This window comes from Geotrypetes seraphini, chromosome 17 (assembly GCF_902459505.1).
Source record: "Geotrypetes seraphini chromosome 17, aGeoSer1.1, whole genome shotgun sequence".
In the NCBI taxonomy this organism is placed as follows: domain Eukaryota; kingdom Metazoa; phylum Chordata; class Amphibia; order Gymnophiona; family Dermophiidae; genus Geotrypetes; species Geotrypetes seraphini.
In genome coordinates this window covers 2,337,129-2,356,430 of record NC_047100.1, presented here as the reverse complement: position 1 = coordinate 2,356,430, position 19,302 = coordinate 2,337,129, and the positions used below count along the sequence as shown (strand labels likewise).

Below are 19,302 nucleotides of genomic sequence, written 5' to 3'. Positions count from 1 at the left end.
CAACAATGACATTTAGATCCTTTTCCAAGGTGGTTGCTCCTACTGTGGATCCCTTCCCCATGACCATCGCTTTGCACTTACTCATATCCAATTTCATCTGACATTTAGATGCCCTGTCTTGTAAGGGGTACTTGCAATTTGCCACAATTCCCTTGTGATTTAAAAATTTTGACTTTGTCATCACCAAATTTGAGCTCATTCCTGTTTCCAGCTCATCTAGAAGAATGCTGACTATATGAACCTACTCACAGTTTGCTATATTTTAACCCAATGTATCGCAAACTGTGTGCCACAACGGGATTCCAGAGCTGGCGCCGGCTGAATGCTTACAGGATGTACCCTATAGGCAGTCAGCTGGCACCGGTGCCTCTCCTCCCCCTCCCCACTGGCATAGTAATAGCTGGCTCATGGCTCTGGCTGGACGGCCTCCACGCATGCACATGACATCATCGTGTCAACATCTGCACATTTCCGGATGCCCTCCAGCCAGGCCCCGAGTTTTGTGTGCTGCGGCACACTGTTTTACCCAGTTCTTAGTCCACAATATGACATTGCATCCTATCCCGTGACTCTTTAATTCCCTCATGAGGTACAATGTTGAACGATTTCTGAAAATCCAGATATACCGACAACTGGCTTACCTTTATCCATGTGTTTGTTCATACCATCAAAAAATGTATCAAAGTAGTGAGGAAAGACTCCCTTTGCCTGAATCCATGTTGACTCTACCCAAGAAACTAAATTCAGTAATTTTGTGGTTTTAATAGTCTCTACCATTTTGCCTGGTAACGACTTCATTATTATTGTGGTATGAGGTCCTGGTCTTAATCACGGAGTGTGTGGCAAGCTAGTCCAGGTGCAGAGTGAATAGTTAAACACACAACACCTACTTCCTGAACTAGAAATGGTCTTGAATTAGACAGATATCACTTTATAAAATGCACCTGCTCTCATGCAAGCATGTCTCCACTGTCAATCCACGAGCAATTTTGGTTAGTGTTTTAAGAAGACACATAGGCGTTTTCTTGCCTGTTATCAAAGGCAGTGAGGTAAAAGTGCTGCCTACATCTAACGGTGCTATAAGTGATAAGAAGTAGGAACCCCCACCCAATGTTTGAGAAACTCCCTGAAACCCTACTTGTCCTGTTTGTTTGTTAGATTTAAGCTCTACTGAGCAAAGACTCTCTCTTGAAGCCTGGTTCAAATGAGATTTTGAGAAGTCGCTTAACCCTTCGCTGCCTCAGATACAAACTTAGGGCCCCAATGTCAAGGGCTTAGCACCATTCTACAAGAGCATCTGGGTGCCAGACTACTCCTGTGAGCAATTAAGCTGTGTTAGTGGCAAGCAAATGTAGATGCACATAGTTTATAGCAGTGGTCTCAAACTCGTGACCTGCCGGGTACTATTTTGAGGCCCTCCAAATCCAAAATGTGGCCCTGCAAAGGGTTGGAGTTTGAGACCACTGGTGCTCATGGCTCCCCTATGCTCTACCCCCTTGCAGTTAGGCACCGGGACACTTGGGCATTACTTGATAGTTTTTCATGCACAGAGGCACCTGTCTGCCATGTTATGGCACCTTTAACACACAATACATGTTGCTCACCATTAGGCGCTCCCTTAGATTGAAAAACCCTCCAGGACAGGCAAACAACTCATGCACCTGAATGTCACTGACCTTGAGTTACTGCTGACAAAGTGTGAGCCAAGTCCAAATAAATTAATAACCCTGAGTTATTAACTGTGCTCTTATTTGTCTGTGCTTATTTTATTCCCATATTATGGTGCACTGGGATGGGAATGTAAGGGATTATTAATACCTTTCACTTTTCATAGTCTATAGCCCACTTGCAGCCTCTCAAAGAAAAGAGACAGAATTTGTTAGAAAACATATGTAGATTTCCTTTTCTGAGTGAATATTAATTTTGTGCAATTACAGTTATTTGAGAAAAAAAAAAAAATCAAATTTCATCTTGTGAAGGAAGTGCCATTTCTTCCCCCCTTTTCATCTTGATAAAAGGCAGCTCTGGCAGTTAAGTCAGCCTTGATTTGCTCTCTGCTTTGGTAATTCAGAATGGGAGCAAGTCTGCTCCTGGTTTGTTCTCTCATGCTAACATGAAGTGAGAAAGTCGGCCGCTTCTTACAGTTGCTTTTTTTCCTCACTGGTTGGATTCATCGATAGGCCTCCGACAGTAAGGACAACAGTTATGCTGAAGGATGAGGAGCTCATAGTCTTCTGTGTGAAACATCTACAACAGGAGTGCAGTTAGGACTACCAATTAATAGATGGCATATAAAAGACAGGTTGCAGAAAAACAAACTTTAGGTGTCTCCTAGGCTTGTTTAAATGTGTTTCAATACTGTTTTAAATACTGCTATCTGGTGATCTATAAACCATCATGCTGAATTGTATCAAATGATCGTTAATAATAATCATTGATTAAGAGGAATGTTTACGAAAGTGGTAAAGTTTATGCCCTTCCCACAGCTTAAGTGCACAGCCTGCATTATGATTTATGGTTTAAGTTTACTTTAAATACCACCTTACCACAATAACAAAGCAGTTAACAATTTAAAAAAACAAAACAAAAACAACCCCACACACACAACAGGAAAAAGAACTGCACTAAAAACAGGCAAGCCAAAAAATAGAAAAGACAAGAGGTGTGGCCTTATATGTGACAGGACGCGAACTAGCACGAGGGGTAATAAAGCAATGTTACTTACCATAACAGTTGTTATCCAGGGACAGCAGGCAGCTATTCTCACTAGTGGGTGACGTCATCCAACGGAGCCCCGATGCGGACATCTCACAAGCATACTTGCTTGTAGAAACTTTTAGAAGTTTCGAGTTGCCCACACCGCGCATGCGCGAGTGCCTTCCCGCCTGATGCACCGGGCGTGTCTCCTCAGTTCAGATACCAGCAGAGAAGCCAACCCAGGGGAGGTGGGTGGGACATGAGAATAGCTGCCTGCTGTCGCTGAATAACAACTGTTACGGTAAGTAACATTGCTTTGTCCCAGGACAAGCAGGCAGGTATTCTCACTAGTGGGTGACCTCCAAGCTAACCACAATGGGATGGTGGGAGAGTTGGCAACTTAGGAGAACAAATTTTGTAACACTGTTTGGCCAAACTGTCCATCCCGTCTGGAGAAGGTATCCAGACAATAGTGTGAAGTGAAGGTATGAACCGAGGACCAAGTGGCAGCCTTACAAATCTCCTCAATCGGTGTCATCTGAGGAAAGCTACAGAGGCTGCCATTGTTCTGACCTTATGGGCTGTGACTTTACTGTGAAGGGGTAATCCAGCCTGGGCTTAGCAGAAAGAGATACAAGCCGCCATCCAGTTGGAGATGGTGCGCTTAGAGATAGGGCATCCCAACTTGTTCGGATCGAAGGAGATGAAAAGTTGAGGAGCAGTTCTGTGAGGCTTGGTGCGTTCCAAGTAGAAAGCCAAAGCACGCTTACAGTCCAGAGTGTGAAGAGCTGATTCTCCAGGATGAGAATGCAGCTTCGGATAAAACACAGGAAGAACAATGGATTGATTCAGATGAAATTCCGAGACCACCTTGGGGAGGAATTTGGGATGAGTGCGAAGGACCACCTTGTCATGATGAAACACTGTAAAGGGCGGATCCGCAACCAATGCTTGAACTTCACTCACTCGACGGGCAGAAGTGAGGCCAATGAGAAGCACCACTTTCCAAGTGAGAAATTTCAGAGGAGCCTTGTTAAGAGGTTCATATGGAGGCTTCATAAGCTGAGAAAGAACGACATTGAGGTCCCAAACCACAGGAGGCGGTTTGAGGGGAGGATTGACATGGAAAAGTCCTTTCATGAATCTGGAAACCACAGGATGTGCAGAAAGAGGTTTCCCCTGAAGAGGCTGGTGGAAAGCAGCAATTGCACTAAGATGGACTTGAGGCCAGATTGAGATAGGTGCAAAAGATAGTCCAAAACAGAGGACAAGGGGGCATGTTGAGGCTCCTTGTGCTGAGAAAAACACCAAGTAGAGAATCTAGTCCATTTCTGGGAATAGCACATTCTAGTAGCAGGCTTCCTTGAAGCTTCCAAAACATCCCGCACAGCTGGTGAAAACTGAAGGGGAGTTACGCTGAGAGGAACCAAGCTGTCAGGTGTAGCGACTGCAGGTTGGGATGAAGCAGAGATCCCTGATGCTGCATAAGCAGAGATGGAAACACTGGCAGAAGGAAGGGCTCCCTGCTGCTGAATTGCAGAAGAAGGGAGTACCAAGGTTACCTGGGCCACCGAGGAGCAGTGTTCCCGCTAAGCTGCGTTGACGTGCGCACGCGCACAAAATATTACCTCGCAGCGCACAAGTTTCTCGTCACAGCGCACACAGTGTAGAGCACAGTTCTTCAACCGCCGGTCCGCAAACAAAATCTTGCCGGTCCGCGAAGGATTCGGTCCCCGCCGCAACGAAAGGCCGGCGTCAGCTGACTTGCAACTTCCTGTTGCAGTCGCTGTGCCGGGACTCCTGCCTTCCACCGCGTTTGCCTCCTGCCTTGTCTCCGCACCTCCAGACCAGCAGCGGCAGCTGTGTATGCTTTTAACTTCGGCACAGAGCTGCCCCTAATCAATAGTTTAGCGCGGTTTCATAAGGCAGCCTCGGGGCCTTTGCTAGGCCGGCCCACATCGCATCATCGAAGCGGGCCGGCTATCAAAGGCCCCGAGGCTGCCTCATGAAACCGCGCTAAACTATTGATTAGGGGCAGCTCTGTGCCGAAGTTAAAAGCATACAGAGCTGCCGCTGCTGGTCTGAACTCTTGGGCCGCTGAAGGAGGGCAAAAAGCAGCTGTCCTGGAGGTTTCCCTTCCTCTCGCCTTTACAGGTTCCTTTTTTCCACCTTTTTTTTTTTTCCTTCAAACGGCAACGGGCCCCAGCATCGACATCAATCAAGTAAGTTCCACTGTCAATCAAGCGGTTCTGCTCGGCCAAAGCTTCCCCTGTGACATGAGCCACCCTCAGGGGAAAGAAAGTGACCCACAAAGGTGAGGGGAAGGGGGGCAGATGATGGAAGTTGGGGGGGGGGAGAGAGAGAGAGAGAGAGAAGGGGCAGATGATGGAATGGAGGAGATGAGAGAGAGAGAGAAGGGGACAGATGATGGAAGTGAGAAGAAGGGAGAGAGAGCAGAAGGCAGATGGATGTCAGTTGAGAAGGGAGAGCAGATGCTGAATGGAAGTGGGGAAAGAACACATACTGGATGGAAGGAGGAGAAAAATAAAGGGGGAAGAAAATAGTAAGATAATGGAGGGGTGAGGGAAAGGGGTGACAAGCTGTGTGTAGACACAGTGAAAAGAGGGAAACGGGACTAAATAGTAAGAAAGAATTTAATTTAGATGGAGGCAGAAAATAGAGAAGGAAGACCAGAGAAGAAAAGGGAAGAGAGAGCAGAGAATGATCAGATCTGAGTGGAGGAAATGAGAAGAGAGATATGCTAAAAACCACAGGGGGGAGGGAAGGATAGAGATGCCAGACCATGAGGGGAACAGAAGGAAGATGATGGATGCTAGACCAAATTGGGGGGTGGGGGGGGGCAGGAGGAGAGATGGCAGGGAAAGACAGACAGTGAATGGAAGGGGCAGATGCTGGACTGAAGAGACAGAGAAGGTTATCATGCTGCTGTACCGGGCCATGGTACGCCCTCACCTGGAGTACTGCGTCCAGCACTGGTACTTTAAGAAGGACACGGTACTACTCGAAAGGATCCAGAGAAGAGCAACTAAAATGGTTAAGGGGCTGGAGGAGTTGCCGTACAGCGAAAGATTAGAGAAACTGGGCCTCTTCTCCCTTGAGCAGAGGAGATTGAGAGGGGACATGATAGAAACATTCAAGGTACTGAAGGGAATAGACTTAGTAGCTAAGGCAGGGAGAACGAGAGGGCACTCTCTAAAGTTGAAAGGGGATAGATTCCATACAAACGTAAGGAAGTTCTGTGGTAGAAAGCAACATATTTATTTGGCTCATAACTTGCTGGCGCCCGATATTTTTAGCTCACAGTGAAAAAAGTTTGCTCACAACACCCGCCCGCTTAGAGGGAACACTGCCGAGGAGCAATCAGAATCATGGTGGCCTGGTCGGACTTGAGCTTGACCAGAGTCTTTTGAATGAGAGGAAACGGAGGAAACGCATACAGAAAGAGATTCCCCCAGTCCAGAAGAAAAGCATCTGCCTCGAGACGATGAGGAGTGTAGATCCTGGAGCAGAACTGAGGCAGTTTGAAGTTGTGGGGAGCTGCGAAGAGGTCTATCTGAGGCGTTCCCCACAGGGAGAAGATTTGATGAAGGGGCGTGGAATGGAGAGTCCATTCGTGAGGCTGGAGAAGACGACTCAAGTTGTCCGCCAAGGCATTGTCCGCCCCCTGAATGTAGACAGCTTTGAGGAAGGCGTTGTGGCGAATCGCCCAATCCCAAACTTTCAGAGCTTCCTGACAGGGAGGCCGATCCCGTGCCTCCCTGCTTGTTGACATAATACATGGCGACCTGATTGTCCGTACAAATGAGGACCACCATGTCGTGAAGCAGATGCTGAAAAGCAGTGAGAGCATTGAAAATCGCCCTGAGTTCCAGGAGATTGGTATGGCACAGACGATCCGCACTCGTCCAATAGCCCTGGGTGCGGAGACCGTCCAGATGAGCCCCCCAAGCATAGTTCGAGGAGTCGGTCGTGAGGACCTTCTGATGGGTAGGCATGCGAAACAGCAAACCTCTGGAAAGATTGGAAGAGAGCATCCACCAGCGAAGCGACTGCAGCAGAGCAGGAGTGACCTGAATGTGACGAGACAGAGGGTCGGAGATCTGCAACCATTGAGAAGCCAGGGTCCACTGAGGAATCCGCAGGTGAAGTCTGGCAAAAGGAGTCACATGAACCGTAGAGGCCATGTGGCCCAGGAGCACCATCATGTGTCTCGCCGAGATGGACGGGCGAGAAGAGACCGAGTGACAAAGATGAAGAAGAGCCGCCAGGCGCTGAGGAGGAAGGAACGCTCTGAGTTGAATAGTATCCAGAACAGCTCCGATGAAGGGAAGAGTCTGTGAAGGTTGAAGATGGGATTTGGGAAAGTTGATCTCGAATCCCAGACTCTGCAGAAACCAGATTGTCCTCTGAGTGGCCCGGATGGCCCCCTGAGACGTGGAATCCTTGACGAGCCAGTCGTCGAGGTAGGGAAACACCTGCAGACCATAGTTCCTGAGTGCTGCGGCCACCACAACCAGGCACTTGGTGAAGACTCTGGGAGACGAAGCTAGGCCGAAAGGAAGCACTCTGTACTGAAGATGAAGGTCTCCCACCCGAAATCTGAGGTATTGACGGGAGGCCGGATGGATGGGAATATGAGTGTAGGCCTCCTTAAGATCCAGGGAGCATAACCAGTCGTTCTGCTCGAGGAGGGGATAGAGAGAAGCCAGAGTCAACATGCAAAACTTCTCCCTGACCAGGAACTTGTTGAGCACCCTGAGGTCCAAAATAGGACGCAGGTCGCCCGTCTTCTTCGGAACAAGGAAATACCGGGAGTAAAAACCCTTGTTCTGTTGGTCCACAGGGACCGGCTCGAAGGCACGAAGCCGGAGCAAAGCCTGAGCTTCCTGAAGAAGAAGGGTGGTCTGGGTTAAGTTGGAAGGATACTCTCTTGGAGGATGTTCCGGAGGAACATGATGGAACTGAAGAGAGTATCCCTCTCTTACGATGGAAAGGACCCAGAGGTCGGTGGTAATAGTCGTCCATCGATGGGAAAAATGATGGAGACGACCTCCGAAGGGAAAAAGCGGGGAGGGCAGAACGATGGAAGTTATGCTCCCTACGAGACAGTCATAAAGGCTGGGGAGCCTTGGGGACAGCAGAAGGTTGAGGCTTTTGTTGGGACTTCTGCTGGTGCTGCCTCTTCACAGGCGGGCGGATGGTGGGGGCCTGCTTCGGCGGGTAGTGCCTCTGATAAATCATAGGCGGATGAGAGATAGCAGGCTTGGGCTTCTGGCGGAGAATAGATTTAAAACATTTTTCATGTTTGGACAGCTCCGTCGCCGCCTCTATGGACTCGTCGAAAAGGTCCGCTCCCGCACAGGGAACGTTCGCTAGCCTGTCCTGGAGATTCGGGTCCATATCAATGGTCCGAAGCCATGCCAAGCATCTCATGGCCACCGAACAAGCAGCAGCTCTGGCCAAGAGTTCAAAAGCGTCGTAAGACGATTGCATCATCTGCAAGCAGAGTTGGGACAACGACGCCAGTACCTCCGAGTACTCAAAGTGAGCCTGAGAATCTAGATAGGGCAAAAACTTTTGAAGAATGGAGAGAAAAAACTCAAAGTAGGTTGCAAAATGAAAGCTGTAATTCAGGACTCGAGAAGCCATCCTCGAGTTCTGGTAGATGCGCCTGCCAAATCTGTCCATGGTTTTGCCCTCTCGGCCAGGAGGAGTGGAGGCATAGGCCTGGGAGGGATAAGACCGCTTCAGGGAGGATTCAACCAATAGGGACTGGTGAGAAAGCTGCGCCCCGTCGAAGCCCTTATGGTGCACCGTGCGGTACCTAGCATCCAACTTCCCTGGGACCACAGGAATGGAGTATGGAGTCTCAAATCATCTCATGAAAGTCTGGTCCAGAAGCTTATGCAGAGGCAGACAAAGAGACTCAACAGGAGGTTGGGGAAGATGCATCGCCTCCAAATATTCCTTAGAAAACTTGGAACCCAAATCCAGGGTGATGTCCAGATCCACCATCATCTGCCTCAGGAAGGACGAGAAGGACAACTGGTCCGCCAGGGCCGGGCCTCGAGATGGACTCGAAGAAGATGAGGCAGCCTGGTCCGCCGAGGCCGAGGACTGGCAGCGGGAGAACGAACCCCCGCAGTCCTCGAGTTTTGGCATAGGAGGAGGAGGCGAGTACTCCGGTGAAAACTCCCGAAAAGTTTGCTTACGAGGAATGCCTCAATGAATGCCTTGAAGAGTGCCTCGATCGACGACCGGAGCTGTGTCGAGAAGCAGGCCTCGAGCGTCGAGGCGAGCGAAGCCCAGATGAGGCAGCCACCGAGTAGATGGGACTAGAGGCTGTGGATTGAAGCAGCGGAGGCTGAGACGAAGCCCCCCGAGGCGCTCCCCAAGGCTCGAGGCTCGGCATCGAGGAGGAAGTCTCCGGTCCAGGCAAGAGAACTGCGCCATGCATCGAGGGTATTGGTTCCAAAGGTGGCATGGGCAAAGACTCTGCTCCTTGCAAGGCATGCCCTGAAGCCAGACCAGACACTCGCCGAGACTCTGCTCCCAGCAGTGAGAGTGTGCGCCGAGGCGGCTCGACCTCGCGGGAGGCTTCCGCGTGTCCATGCTGGATCTGGGAGAGAAGCGTCGGCCCAGTCTTAGTAAAGAGCTCGACAAATCGCTTCTCCATCATGGCATGGAACGAAGCCGGCAAAGAAGGATCCGCATCAGCAATGAGACCTCCAGCACGGACATCGCTAACTCGGGCTTAGAAGCTTTGGGCACCTTGAGCACCACTGGAGGAATGGAAGGCTGCGTTACCTGACCTGAGGAAACAGCGGAAGGCACCGCAGCAGGCGTCAGAGTCGAAGCCGGCACGAACGAGGCAGGCTTGAGCAGACTCGAGGCCGAAGATGTTGAAGCGGAAGTCGAAGACGTGGCGCTCTGCGATGAGGGCAGCTCCGGGGACGCCTCCATGCTAAACAGCAACTCTCACAAAACACAGCGACGCTTAAAAGCACATGCTGTAAGTATGGAACAAGGCCGGCACGATTTCGGAAGATGTTGAGGCCCCAGACACTGAAGACAGCGTTGATGAGGGTCCGTCAACGAAATCACGCGCTGGCACTTGACACACTTTTTAAAACCGGTAACAGGCTGGGACATACGCCGAAAAAGCTCCGCTGCAAGATCGAAGCCACGGGGCCGCGGCCTGCCCGGTCAAACGATCGAAAGAAAATTTTTTTTTTTTTTTTTTAAAACAAGAAAACGCAACGTGAGCCCCAAAAAACCCCTCAAAACCGCGGGCACAGAAGGCACAAGTGAAGGAACTTCGCGCAGAGAGTCGAAGACAGACTTCTCAGCTCCGCGGAAGAGAAAGAACTGAGGAGACACGCCTGGTGCTTCGGGCGGGAAGGTACTCGTGCATACGCGGTGTGGGCAACTCGAAACTTCTAAAAGTTTCTACAAGCAAGTATGCTTGTGAGATGTCCGCATTGGGGCTCCGTTGGATGACGTCACCCACTAGTGAGAATACCTGCCAGCTTGTCCTGGGATAAATGCTATTATCCCATGGGTGACGTCATCCACGGAGCCCTGATGCGGGCAGCCTTACAAGCAGACTTGCTTGTAGAACTTTAGAAAGTTTGCGACTGCCACACTGCGCATGCGTGAGTGCCTTCCCGCCCAATGTAGGGCGCACGTCTCCTCAGATTTCCGTAGAGCCAAGCCACTTAGTTCTACTCGTGCCTTCTCTCACTATGGTTTGTGTATTTTCTTTACAGGGTCACTGTGTTAATTTGTACATTTTATTTTTTTTTTAAAACCTTTTAATTTAATTTATTTTTCTTTGTGTCACGGTGGGGCCTACCCCGTGGCCTTCGACTTGGCTGCAGCTGTTTTTCCTTCTATGCTCCGACCGGTTGCAGGCTTTAAGAAGTGTAGCTAGTGCCAGCGCATAATCTCCCTCACTGACCCACACAAGTGGTGTGTACAGTGTTTAGGACCTGACCACTGTCTGGAGTCATGTGCCCACAGTGCTATCCTTCAGCCTCGAGCCCTGTAAAGTCGTCACCTGCAGGTGGACAAGCTCTTTCGAGGCATGGATACCTCAGGTCAGGGTAGAAGGTGCAGCTGAGGTTTCCATACCGAAAATCTTCCCCACTTGAACTCGACGATGTTTGAGGCTCGAGGTTGAAGAGTAGCACAGCGAACGCACGACTCCAGGCAGTGGTCAGGCCCCAGATACTGAAAACACCAGCAGTGTGGGTCAGTGAGAGAGATCACATGTTGGCTACACTTCTTGAAGCCTGTGACAGGCTGAAGATGCGCAACAGGCACCGCCAATCACTCGACGAAAAAAATTAACTTTTTTTTTAAAAAAACAAAGAGCAAAAGAAAAGCACAGTGACACGGTAAGAAGTAAAATAAAACACGAGCCGTGGTGAGAGAAGGCATGAAGCGGCAGAGCGTCAAAGACAGACTTCTCGGCTCCGTGGAGAACTGAGGAGATGCACCCTTTGCTGGGTGGGAAGGCACTCGCGCATGCGCGGTGTGGCAAACTCGAAACTTCTGAGTTTTCTACAAGCAAGTCTGCTTGCGAGGCTGTCCGCATCTGGGCTCCATGGATGACATCACCCACGTGAGAATAGGCTGCCTGCTTGTCCTGGGATAAAGTTAAGTTAATATTTCATCAGAACAACTTTAGAACAGCTTGGCCAGTCATTCTACATTTTACAGATCTGAATATGCAATATGACATAAATGATATATAAAGGTTAAATGAATGCATACTTGAATACGTCTGGGGTATTACATTTGGAAGGTTTTTAATTGGGCATTACTTAACTTTACAAAATATAGTAAAATCAATCTGCATTTCTTATCGTTTATTTCATCCTAGTGTATTCCTCTTTATGTTTTTAGTTTAGCTTAATTTTCTGATATATTGCTTTTAGCTGCAAGGTAAAACAAAGCAGTTTACTCACTAAAAATGTCAAGAGGAAATATAAAACTTTTATAATCATATTAATAGGTAGGTGGAAGAAAGAGAAAGATGTTGGAGACAATTTTAAGATTTGGTTTGAAATAAAAATGGGCAACCCAGAACATTTGCCATCTTCCTCTTTCCTCCTGAATAAAAGAATGCTTAAAGATATGTGGGTAAGTTATTCATATATTTTATGCAGATCTTCAACCAGCCTGTGTGCTATATATGTGGTCCTACATGAACATGGGTAAAGTTATCTGCTTAAAGTTCTGACTGCTTTGCAGTCCACTAATTTCTCAAAAAATTTTACTAACGAAATACCATTCAAAATGGTTTACAACACCATAAAGAGATTGAAACAATAAGATACAAATTCTCAAAACAAAATTATAAAACAAATATAGAATGCTATAATATAAAATATATACAAATGAGGCAAAGGCCCCTCCTAAACAGTAAACTATCACATTTTCTTTAAACTAATGGTAATCATATCTGAACAATAGCTAAGCATTGTTACTATCTGAATAATGTTTGTCCCTGAAAATCTATTCATTTGAACTTGACATGTAATCTTACCTGGAAACAAGATGGGCACATTGTGATGGAGACATCGGGGAGCAGAGACCGATAGTACTGCCACTTTAAGGGCTTTGGCCAGCGTTTTATTAACACATCTCGCCTACTCATTGACCGAAGAACAGAGCGGTTCACAAGCACAGGAGAAAACTCTGAGCCACCCTGCTATAAAAAGCACAGTGCATTCCATTAATCTTGAGGGAGTGCAGTGGGATGGCTGCTATGAGAAGCATTCACTCTGCTAAAACTAGCAGAAGAGAGAAAAGTTTGTCTTTTATTATTGTTAATCTTTTTACCTTTTATTATTATATTGCTTTTAATAATATTGTGTTTTTAATATGTTATATCTGTACCTAATAGGACCCTTGATGAAGGTTGTCCGAAACACGGACCGTGTTGGGTCCCCTGTTTGGTAAAAAGGTTTTAATATATAGTTTGGTTGTCACAATAAAATTTGCCTACATCGTTGTACACATCTGCAGTTTTGGTTTGTTTGTTCCTGATTGGGTTGCTTCGTGTCTTAAATAAAGCCTCACCAGTTCTTCTTCCCTTTCTCTAATCCAGGTATAACAGTGGTCTCAAACTCAAACCCTTTGCAAGGCCACATTTTGGATTTGTAAGTACTTGGGAGGGCCTCAGAAAAAATAGCTAATGTCTTATTAAAGAAATGAGGTAAAACTCTTTATAGTTTATAAATCTTTCCTTTTAGCTAAGTCCTAATAATAATATTGTCATTTAGAGCTTAAGAGACATATGATCAAGAAACTTTTTATTTTAATCTTGTGATTATGATAAACATACCGAAGGCCTCAAAATAATAATAATAATAATAATAATATTTTATTTTGTATACCGCCATACCCAGGGAGTTCAAGGCGGTTCACAACAGATAGATGAATTACATACAGTGCGATTAGAAAAAGAGGAAACATAACAAAGCAATCGAGGGTCAAACTTGTTTACAATAACAATTTAGGTGAGGGAAGGGCCAAATACGGGTACATACAGAGTGTGCTGTAGTAGGATGCAAATTAAGTTTAAGAGAGGGGGGGGAACCCAGCATATTAGCTGGGGAAAAAAAAAGGGGGGGGGAAAAGGAGGAGGAGGAGAGGGGGGGTGAGAAGGGGGGAAGGGGGCGTTAAGGGATAGGTCTGTTGCAAAGAAGGGTTTGATCTGTTTTCTAAGGTGGAGAAGGGGAAACGTTATGGCGGAAGAGGGGAGCGTAAGGGATTTGGTCCGTTAAAAAGTAGAGTTTTGAGCTTTTTTCTGAAGGGGGGGTATGAAGAGCAGTCAAGTATGATTTGGGCGAGCCATGAATTTAGTTTGGCCGCTTGAAAAGAGAAGGTTCGTTCGAAGAATCTTTTAAGATGGCACGATTTCAGTGAGGGAAAAGCGAACAAAGTTGATCTGCGGGAGCTCTTCTTATTATAGTTCAGGTTGAAGTGGGGGTAAAGATAGGCTGGTGACATACCAGATACGGTTTTGTAGCAGATGCAAGAAAACTTAAATAGAACTCTGGATTCGAATGGCAGCCAGTGCAACTTGTTGTAGAAAGGGGATATGTGTTCCCATTTCTTCAGGCCAAAGATTAGGCGGATGGCGGTATTTTGGACCAGTCTCAGTTTCCTGGTGATTTTCTTGAAGGCGCCTGGCGGGCCACATGTGGCCCCTGGGACGTGAGTTTGAGACCATTGAGGTATAATATGACCCAAGTTCCCTCCTAGACAAAAAGAGAGCTCTTCCAAAACAAATAAAGCAGACCTTTTGAAAACTGCATCCTCCCCACCTAGGAGTAAAGTATATACATGGATTACATGCAGAGTAACATAATAAATGACAGTAGATAAAGACCTGAATGGTCCATCCAGTCTGCGCAATAGTTACATGCATTATAAATTCATGATTAAATTAAATTGTCTTTTTTCTTTAATATTTTTGAGCTGTAGACCGTAAAGTCCACCTGGTACTGTCCTTAGGTTCCAAGTGCTTTTCCCTGCAGGCTATAGGGGACATTTCATTTTGAAATCTCCAGAAGCCTTTTGCATCTCTGGACAGATTTTCAAAGGGAAACTTTGCCCACTGTTTTCCTTTGAACATTGTCTTGTATAATATAGCACAGATAGGTGCGTATGGAAGGGGGAAAAAAAACTTACCTCAAAGCTCAGCTTGGCTGTAAAGGGGTCTTCTTCCATATCATCAATGCTATCATCCAACCTCAGGGTCTGAGTATCTGGTTATGCATCAATAAAGGAATCAGATTGTGAATAGTTTGGTTGCATCTTTCTAATTAAATGATGGTCTCTCGGAGCAGCCTCAAAGGATCTGGGGTTTTGATAAGGTTTTAAGACTGGTTTGTAGCAATTCCGGTGACCTCTCCAACAAACTGAGCCACAAAAGCAGAACTGACTTTTCATTAACAAGTGCAGCTTTCTTTTCAGTGGGGGGGGGGGGTCTGGTAAAAACAGTTTTATTATTTTTTTAGAGCTGAAAAAATTGTTGCCACTTACTTTTCTGGTCTTTCTAGACACATGGTTAACTACACAGATCAACATCCTCTGCTGTAGTCCGTGCAAAACCTCATAGTCTTGTTGCATGTTAGGCCAGGATTGATTTCTCTCTGGAGACTTCTGCCCAAGCCCCACTTCACTTCCCTAGAGACTACTTGCCAGGAAAAATCTTTACAAAGTTACTTTGTTTAAAACTAACTCTAAACAGAGAAAGAGAAGTTGTTTCATGGTGCATGAAACTTTTGCAGAAGGAACAGAGATTCTGAAATTAAGCAAAGAAGTGTCTTGGGCAATTAAATCATATCCATCACTAGTTTTAAATTCAGGCAGTATCTCTAGGTCAACACTTTGTTCCATAGTACTGAGAAGGGTATCCAACACTATCCCTGAATAAACAGACTCCAAACCATCTTTGTTAAGGATACCACTGTTGGCTGTTTCTTGCCACTTGCCATTCCCTTTATCTGTTCTTGGGGCTTCAAGATCAATCAGAGCCACAGCTTCCTCATCTGAGATTCCCTCTTCCAAGTAGAACTCAACCAGTGGCAGCACATCTACTCACATGGAATAAAAGTAGCGATATCAGCTTAAGGTACAGTAATAGAAAGGATTAGCCTGAAGTTAGAAAGAAATGAGGTGAATATTTAGCTAGAAAGTTAAATGTACTTTCTACTGATATCCTACTCTTGCGGGATTCTGCACAGAATATTTTAAAATTCTGCAGACTTTGTTTATATAATACAATATAATTACTGTGTAATATTGATAGCTCAATAAAGAAAATGGTTTTATACTTATTGTAAGTTATAAAAATGAATAAAGATTTTTTTTTCTCCAAATTCTTTATTCATTTTTACATCTTACAACAAGTATTCAAAAAAAAGAAAAGTTATTATTCAGATGTATAATTTTTTTAATGCAGTTTCCCAATCCTCTTCCTCCCTACATCAGGCTTGAAACCTTCATGTCTTCTATTCTCTCTACTTGCCCCCAACTCTCTTCCCTAGGTCCCCTTTGGGTGAAACTCCTCCAGAGATTCATCTAAGGTAAATTCCCTCCCTTCTCAACCCTGTTCAGTTTTCTGCTGACCCCCAGTTCTCTCCCACCTACACTCTGACTCCCTTCATCTCAGTTCTCTTCTCCCCACCCTATTCCCAGCTTTCTCTGGGCTTCATCTCTTTCTCAGCTCTCTCCTCCAACCCGAACAACACTCCAGCTTTCTCCCTCCAAGAAGACTCTTAACTCTCTCCCTCATCTTATTCCACTTCATTGCTCTCTCTCCTGTCTTGCCACCCCCTCCTCCTCCCCCCAAAGCCTAGCAGACCTTCCTTATTGTCTTTGATCTGCAGAACCCCATCTACTGCAGCCTCCTATCTTCCCAGCAACCACATTCCTTTCACCTTTCTTTGGCCCACACAGCTAAAGACAATTTATTTTAGCCTGCATGACTACAAGCAGAGTCCTTCTGCCTCCCTTTAGCCCACAACGCCTCAGCGTGCTCCTCCCGTCTCCCTTTGGATCACGAAGCTATAGTGTGTTCCTTCAACCTACGCAGCTAACAGAGCTCCTAGTCACCACACTGAAATATATGGAGCAAATGCAGAGTTCTGTGTAGATACATATTCAGGTAAGTGTTAGCAGGGCACATAAGCGATATTCTAAGAGGACGTAACACAGCATTTAAATGCAAGGGGGCATACACAAGAGCAGGCAATGAGTGGAGCTCCCCTGAAACATGTAACTTAGAGAATAAGCCACATTTTCATGACTGCAGTGGTGCCCACTCTACACCTGGGGCAACTGTATGCCTATAAATGTAATATACATCGATAGCAGACTATGCTAGTGCCCTAAAAGAGGAATGTGGGCATCTAGATGTTATTTTAAGACAGGGTCTCACAGTGCATCCTCCAATTACAGAACTGCCCCTGTAAACCTTCACTGCACCTTCCCTTCCTCATGCACAGCTGCAGCAGGGCCTGACTCAGTGTAGGAGGAGAAGGAGGGGACAAGGTCTCCAAGTGCTCACTGCTACAACCAGCTGCAGGTAGGGGCGTAGAGAGAAGACATGTTCTTACCTCCATTTGGGAACCAATGCTCTAAGCACCTTTCCTCTAGTAATATAAAATTTTCTATGCCCAAAACTACTGTGCAGTATTCTTAACGTGACCATTTATTTTTTTCATCAAAAGGGGACACATCTATTAATTGTCAATCCCGGCGCTCAGTGCACCTTCCCATGTCCATGGTGCCCCAAGTGCCTCCTTCCTATGTCCTTAGTGCCCTCAGTGCCTCCTTCCTATGTCCTTAGTGCCCCTTCCTATGTCCTTAGTTCCTTAGTGTCCTTAGTGTTCTATGTCCTTAGTGCCCTCAGTGCCTCTTTCCTATGTCCTTAATGCCCTCAGTGCCTCCTTCCTATGTCCTTAGTGCCCCTTCCTATGTCCTTAGTGCCCTCAGTGGCTCCTTCCTATGTCCTCAGTACCCTCACTGCTTCCATCCTATGCCCTCAGTGCCTCCTTCAAATGTCCTTAGTGCCCCTTCCTATGTCCTTAGTACCCTCAGTGCACCTTCCTATGTCCATAGTGCCCTCAGTGCCTCCTTCTTATGTCCATACTGCCCTCAGTGGTTCCTTCCTATGTCCTTAGTGTCCCATCCTATGTCCTTAGTTCCCTCAGTGCCTCCTTATGTCCTTAGTGTCCCATTCTTTGGCCATAGTGCCCTCAGTGCCTCCTTCCTATGTCCATAGTACCTTCAATGCCTCCTTCCTATGTCCTTAGTGCCCTCAGTTGTTCTTTCCTATGTCCTTAGTGGCCCATCCTATGTCCTTAGTACCCTAAGTGCCTCCTTATGTCCTTAGTGTCCCATCCTATGTACTTAGTGCCCTCGGTGCCTCCTTCCTATGTCCTTAATGTCCCATCCTATGTCCTTAGTGCCCTCAGTGCCTCCTTCCTATGTCCTTAGTGCCCCTTCCTATGTCCTTAGTGCCCCTGCCAATGTCCTTAGTGCCCCTGCCAATGTCCTTAGTGCCCCTGCCAATGTCCTTAGTGCCCTCAGTGCCTCCTTCCTATGTCCATAGTGCCCTCAGTGCCTCCTTCCTATGTCCATAGTGCCTTCAGTGCCTCCTTCCTATGTCCTTACTGCCATCAGTGGTTCCTTCCCCATCCTATATCCTTAGTGCCCTAAGTACCTCCTTTCTATGTAATTAGTACCCTCAGTGCACCTTCCTATGTCCATAGTGCCTTCAATGCCTCCTTCCTATGTCCTTAGTGCCTTCAGTGGTTCCTTCCTATGTCCTTAGTGTCCCATCCTATGTCCTTAGTGCCTCCTTATGTCCTTAGTGTCCCATCCTATGTTGTTAGTGTCCCTCAGTGTCTCCTTCCTATGTCCTTAGTGTCCCCAGTGCCTCTTTCCTATGTCCTTAGTGCCCTCAATGCCTCCTTCCTATGTCCTTATTGCCCTGAGTGCTTTCTTCCTATGTCCTTTGTGCCCCTTCCTATGTCCTTAGTGCCCTCAGTGCCTCCTTCCTATGTTCTTAGTGCCCTCAGTGCCCCTTCCTATGTCCTTAGTGCCCCCAGTGCCTCCTTCCTTTGTCCCCCCCCACCAAGCAGAACTCTTGAGCAGTATCTGTCTATCCCTCCCATGGCCCCCTGAAGTAGATCTCGAGCAGCATATTTCTTCCCCCCCCCACCCCGAAGCAGAACCTTTGCATGGCATTTTTCTATCCCTCCCTCCCATTCTCCCTGCAGTAGAACCCTTGAGCAGCATCTTTACATTCCCCCCCACCGTCGCCACTACTGCTGCCGTGCAGGCAATCCCCACTTACCCTCCCATCCAACCCTCCCACTGCCAGACGACCGACAAACCTCCCGGCTCCAGCAGGTTCGGCAGCTGCAGTACTCTAAACATGCTGCCTTGTACTGCTTGTGATTCCCTCTGCCGCATCACTGATGATGTCATCAGTGACGCAGCAGAGGAAATCAGGGCGGTAGAAGGCCATGAAGCAGCGTATTTAGAGTGCTGCGGATGCCGATGCTGCTGGCGCCAGGAGGAGAGAGTCGGATGGGAGAGTCAATGGGAGTTTGGCTGCGTTGGGGGGGAGGGGGGGGGCGATGAACATGACGTTGCTGCCAGCAAATCCAGCGAGAGTGGTGAAAAATGCGAGGACCCAAACGGTCCTAAAGCACCACACCAGCGGGCGCCCCTGACCATTTACAAAGGGGGCTTTCTTTTTTTTTTTGCATGGCAGGGAGGGACAGAAAGTGATCACCTGTCCCATTTTCTCCGTGCACAGCTTTGGGACGCTGTCCCTGAAAATGGGACATTTCAGCATCCTGAAGCTGTGTGTGGGGACAACGGGACAGGGGATCTAAAAACGGGACATATGGTCACCTTAAGTATTCTCTACTACACAAAATCTTTAGAATAAATTGGACTAAAGCAATCTCATTATGTCATAGAGCAAAACACACCAACAAACAGAACAGAACATATAGTGTTCCAAATATTGTGCACCACCACATCAAT

The 19,302-nt window shown here is 47.1% G+C and overlaps 1 protein-coding gene across 1 annotated transcript in view; it reads right to left on the bottom strand.

The window, feature by feature from the left end:
• Positions 1–1,729: 1,729 nt before the first annotated feature.
• The window catches only part of IFT122 (intraflagellar transport 122), an 86,299-nt gene continuing 68,726 nt past the window's right edge, over positions 1,730–19,302 (bottom strand). Inside the window, exons 18-21 of the mRNA XM_033926599.1 lie at positions 15,204–15,332; positions 14,425–14,501; positions 12,272–12,436; positions 1,730–2,247 (exon numbers count right to left, since the gene is read on the bottom strand). Of these exons, the coding sequence (XP_033782490.1) occupies positions 2,158–2,247; positions 12,272–12,436; positions 14,425–14,501; positions 15,204–15,332 (461 nt within the window). The 3' untranslated portion in view covers positions 1,730–2,157. The remainder of the gene's footprint in view (positions 2,248–12,271; positions 12,437–14,424; positions 14,502–15,203; positions 15,333–19,302) is intronic.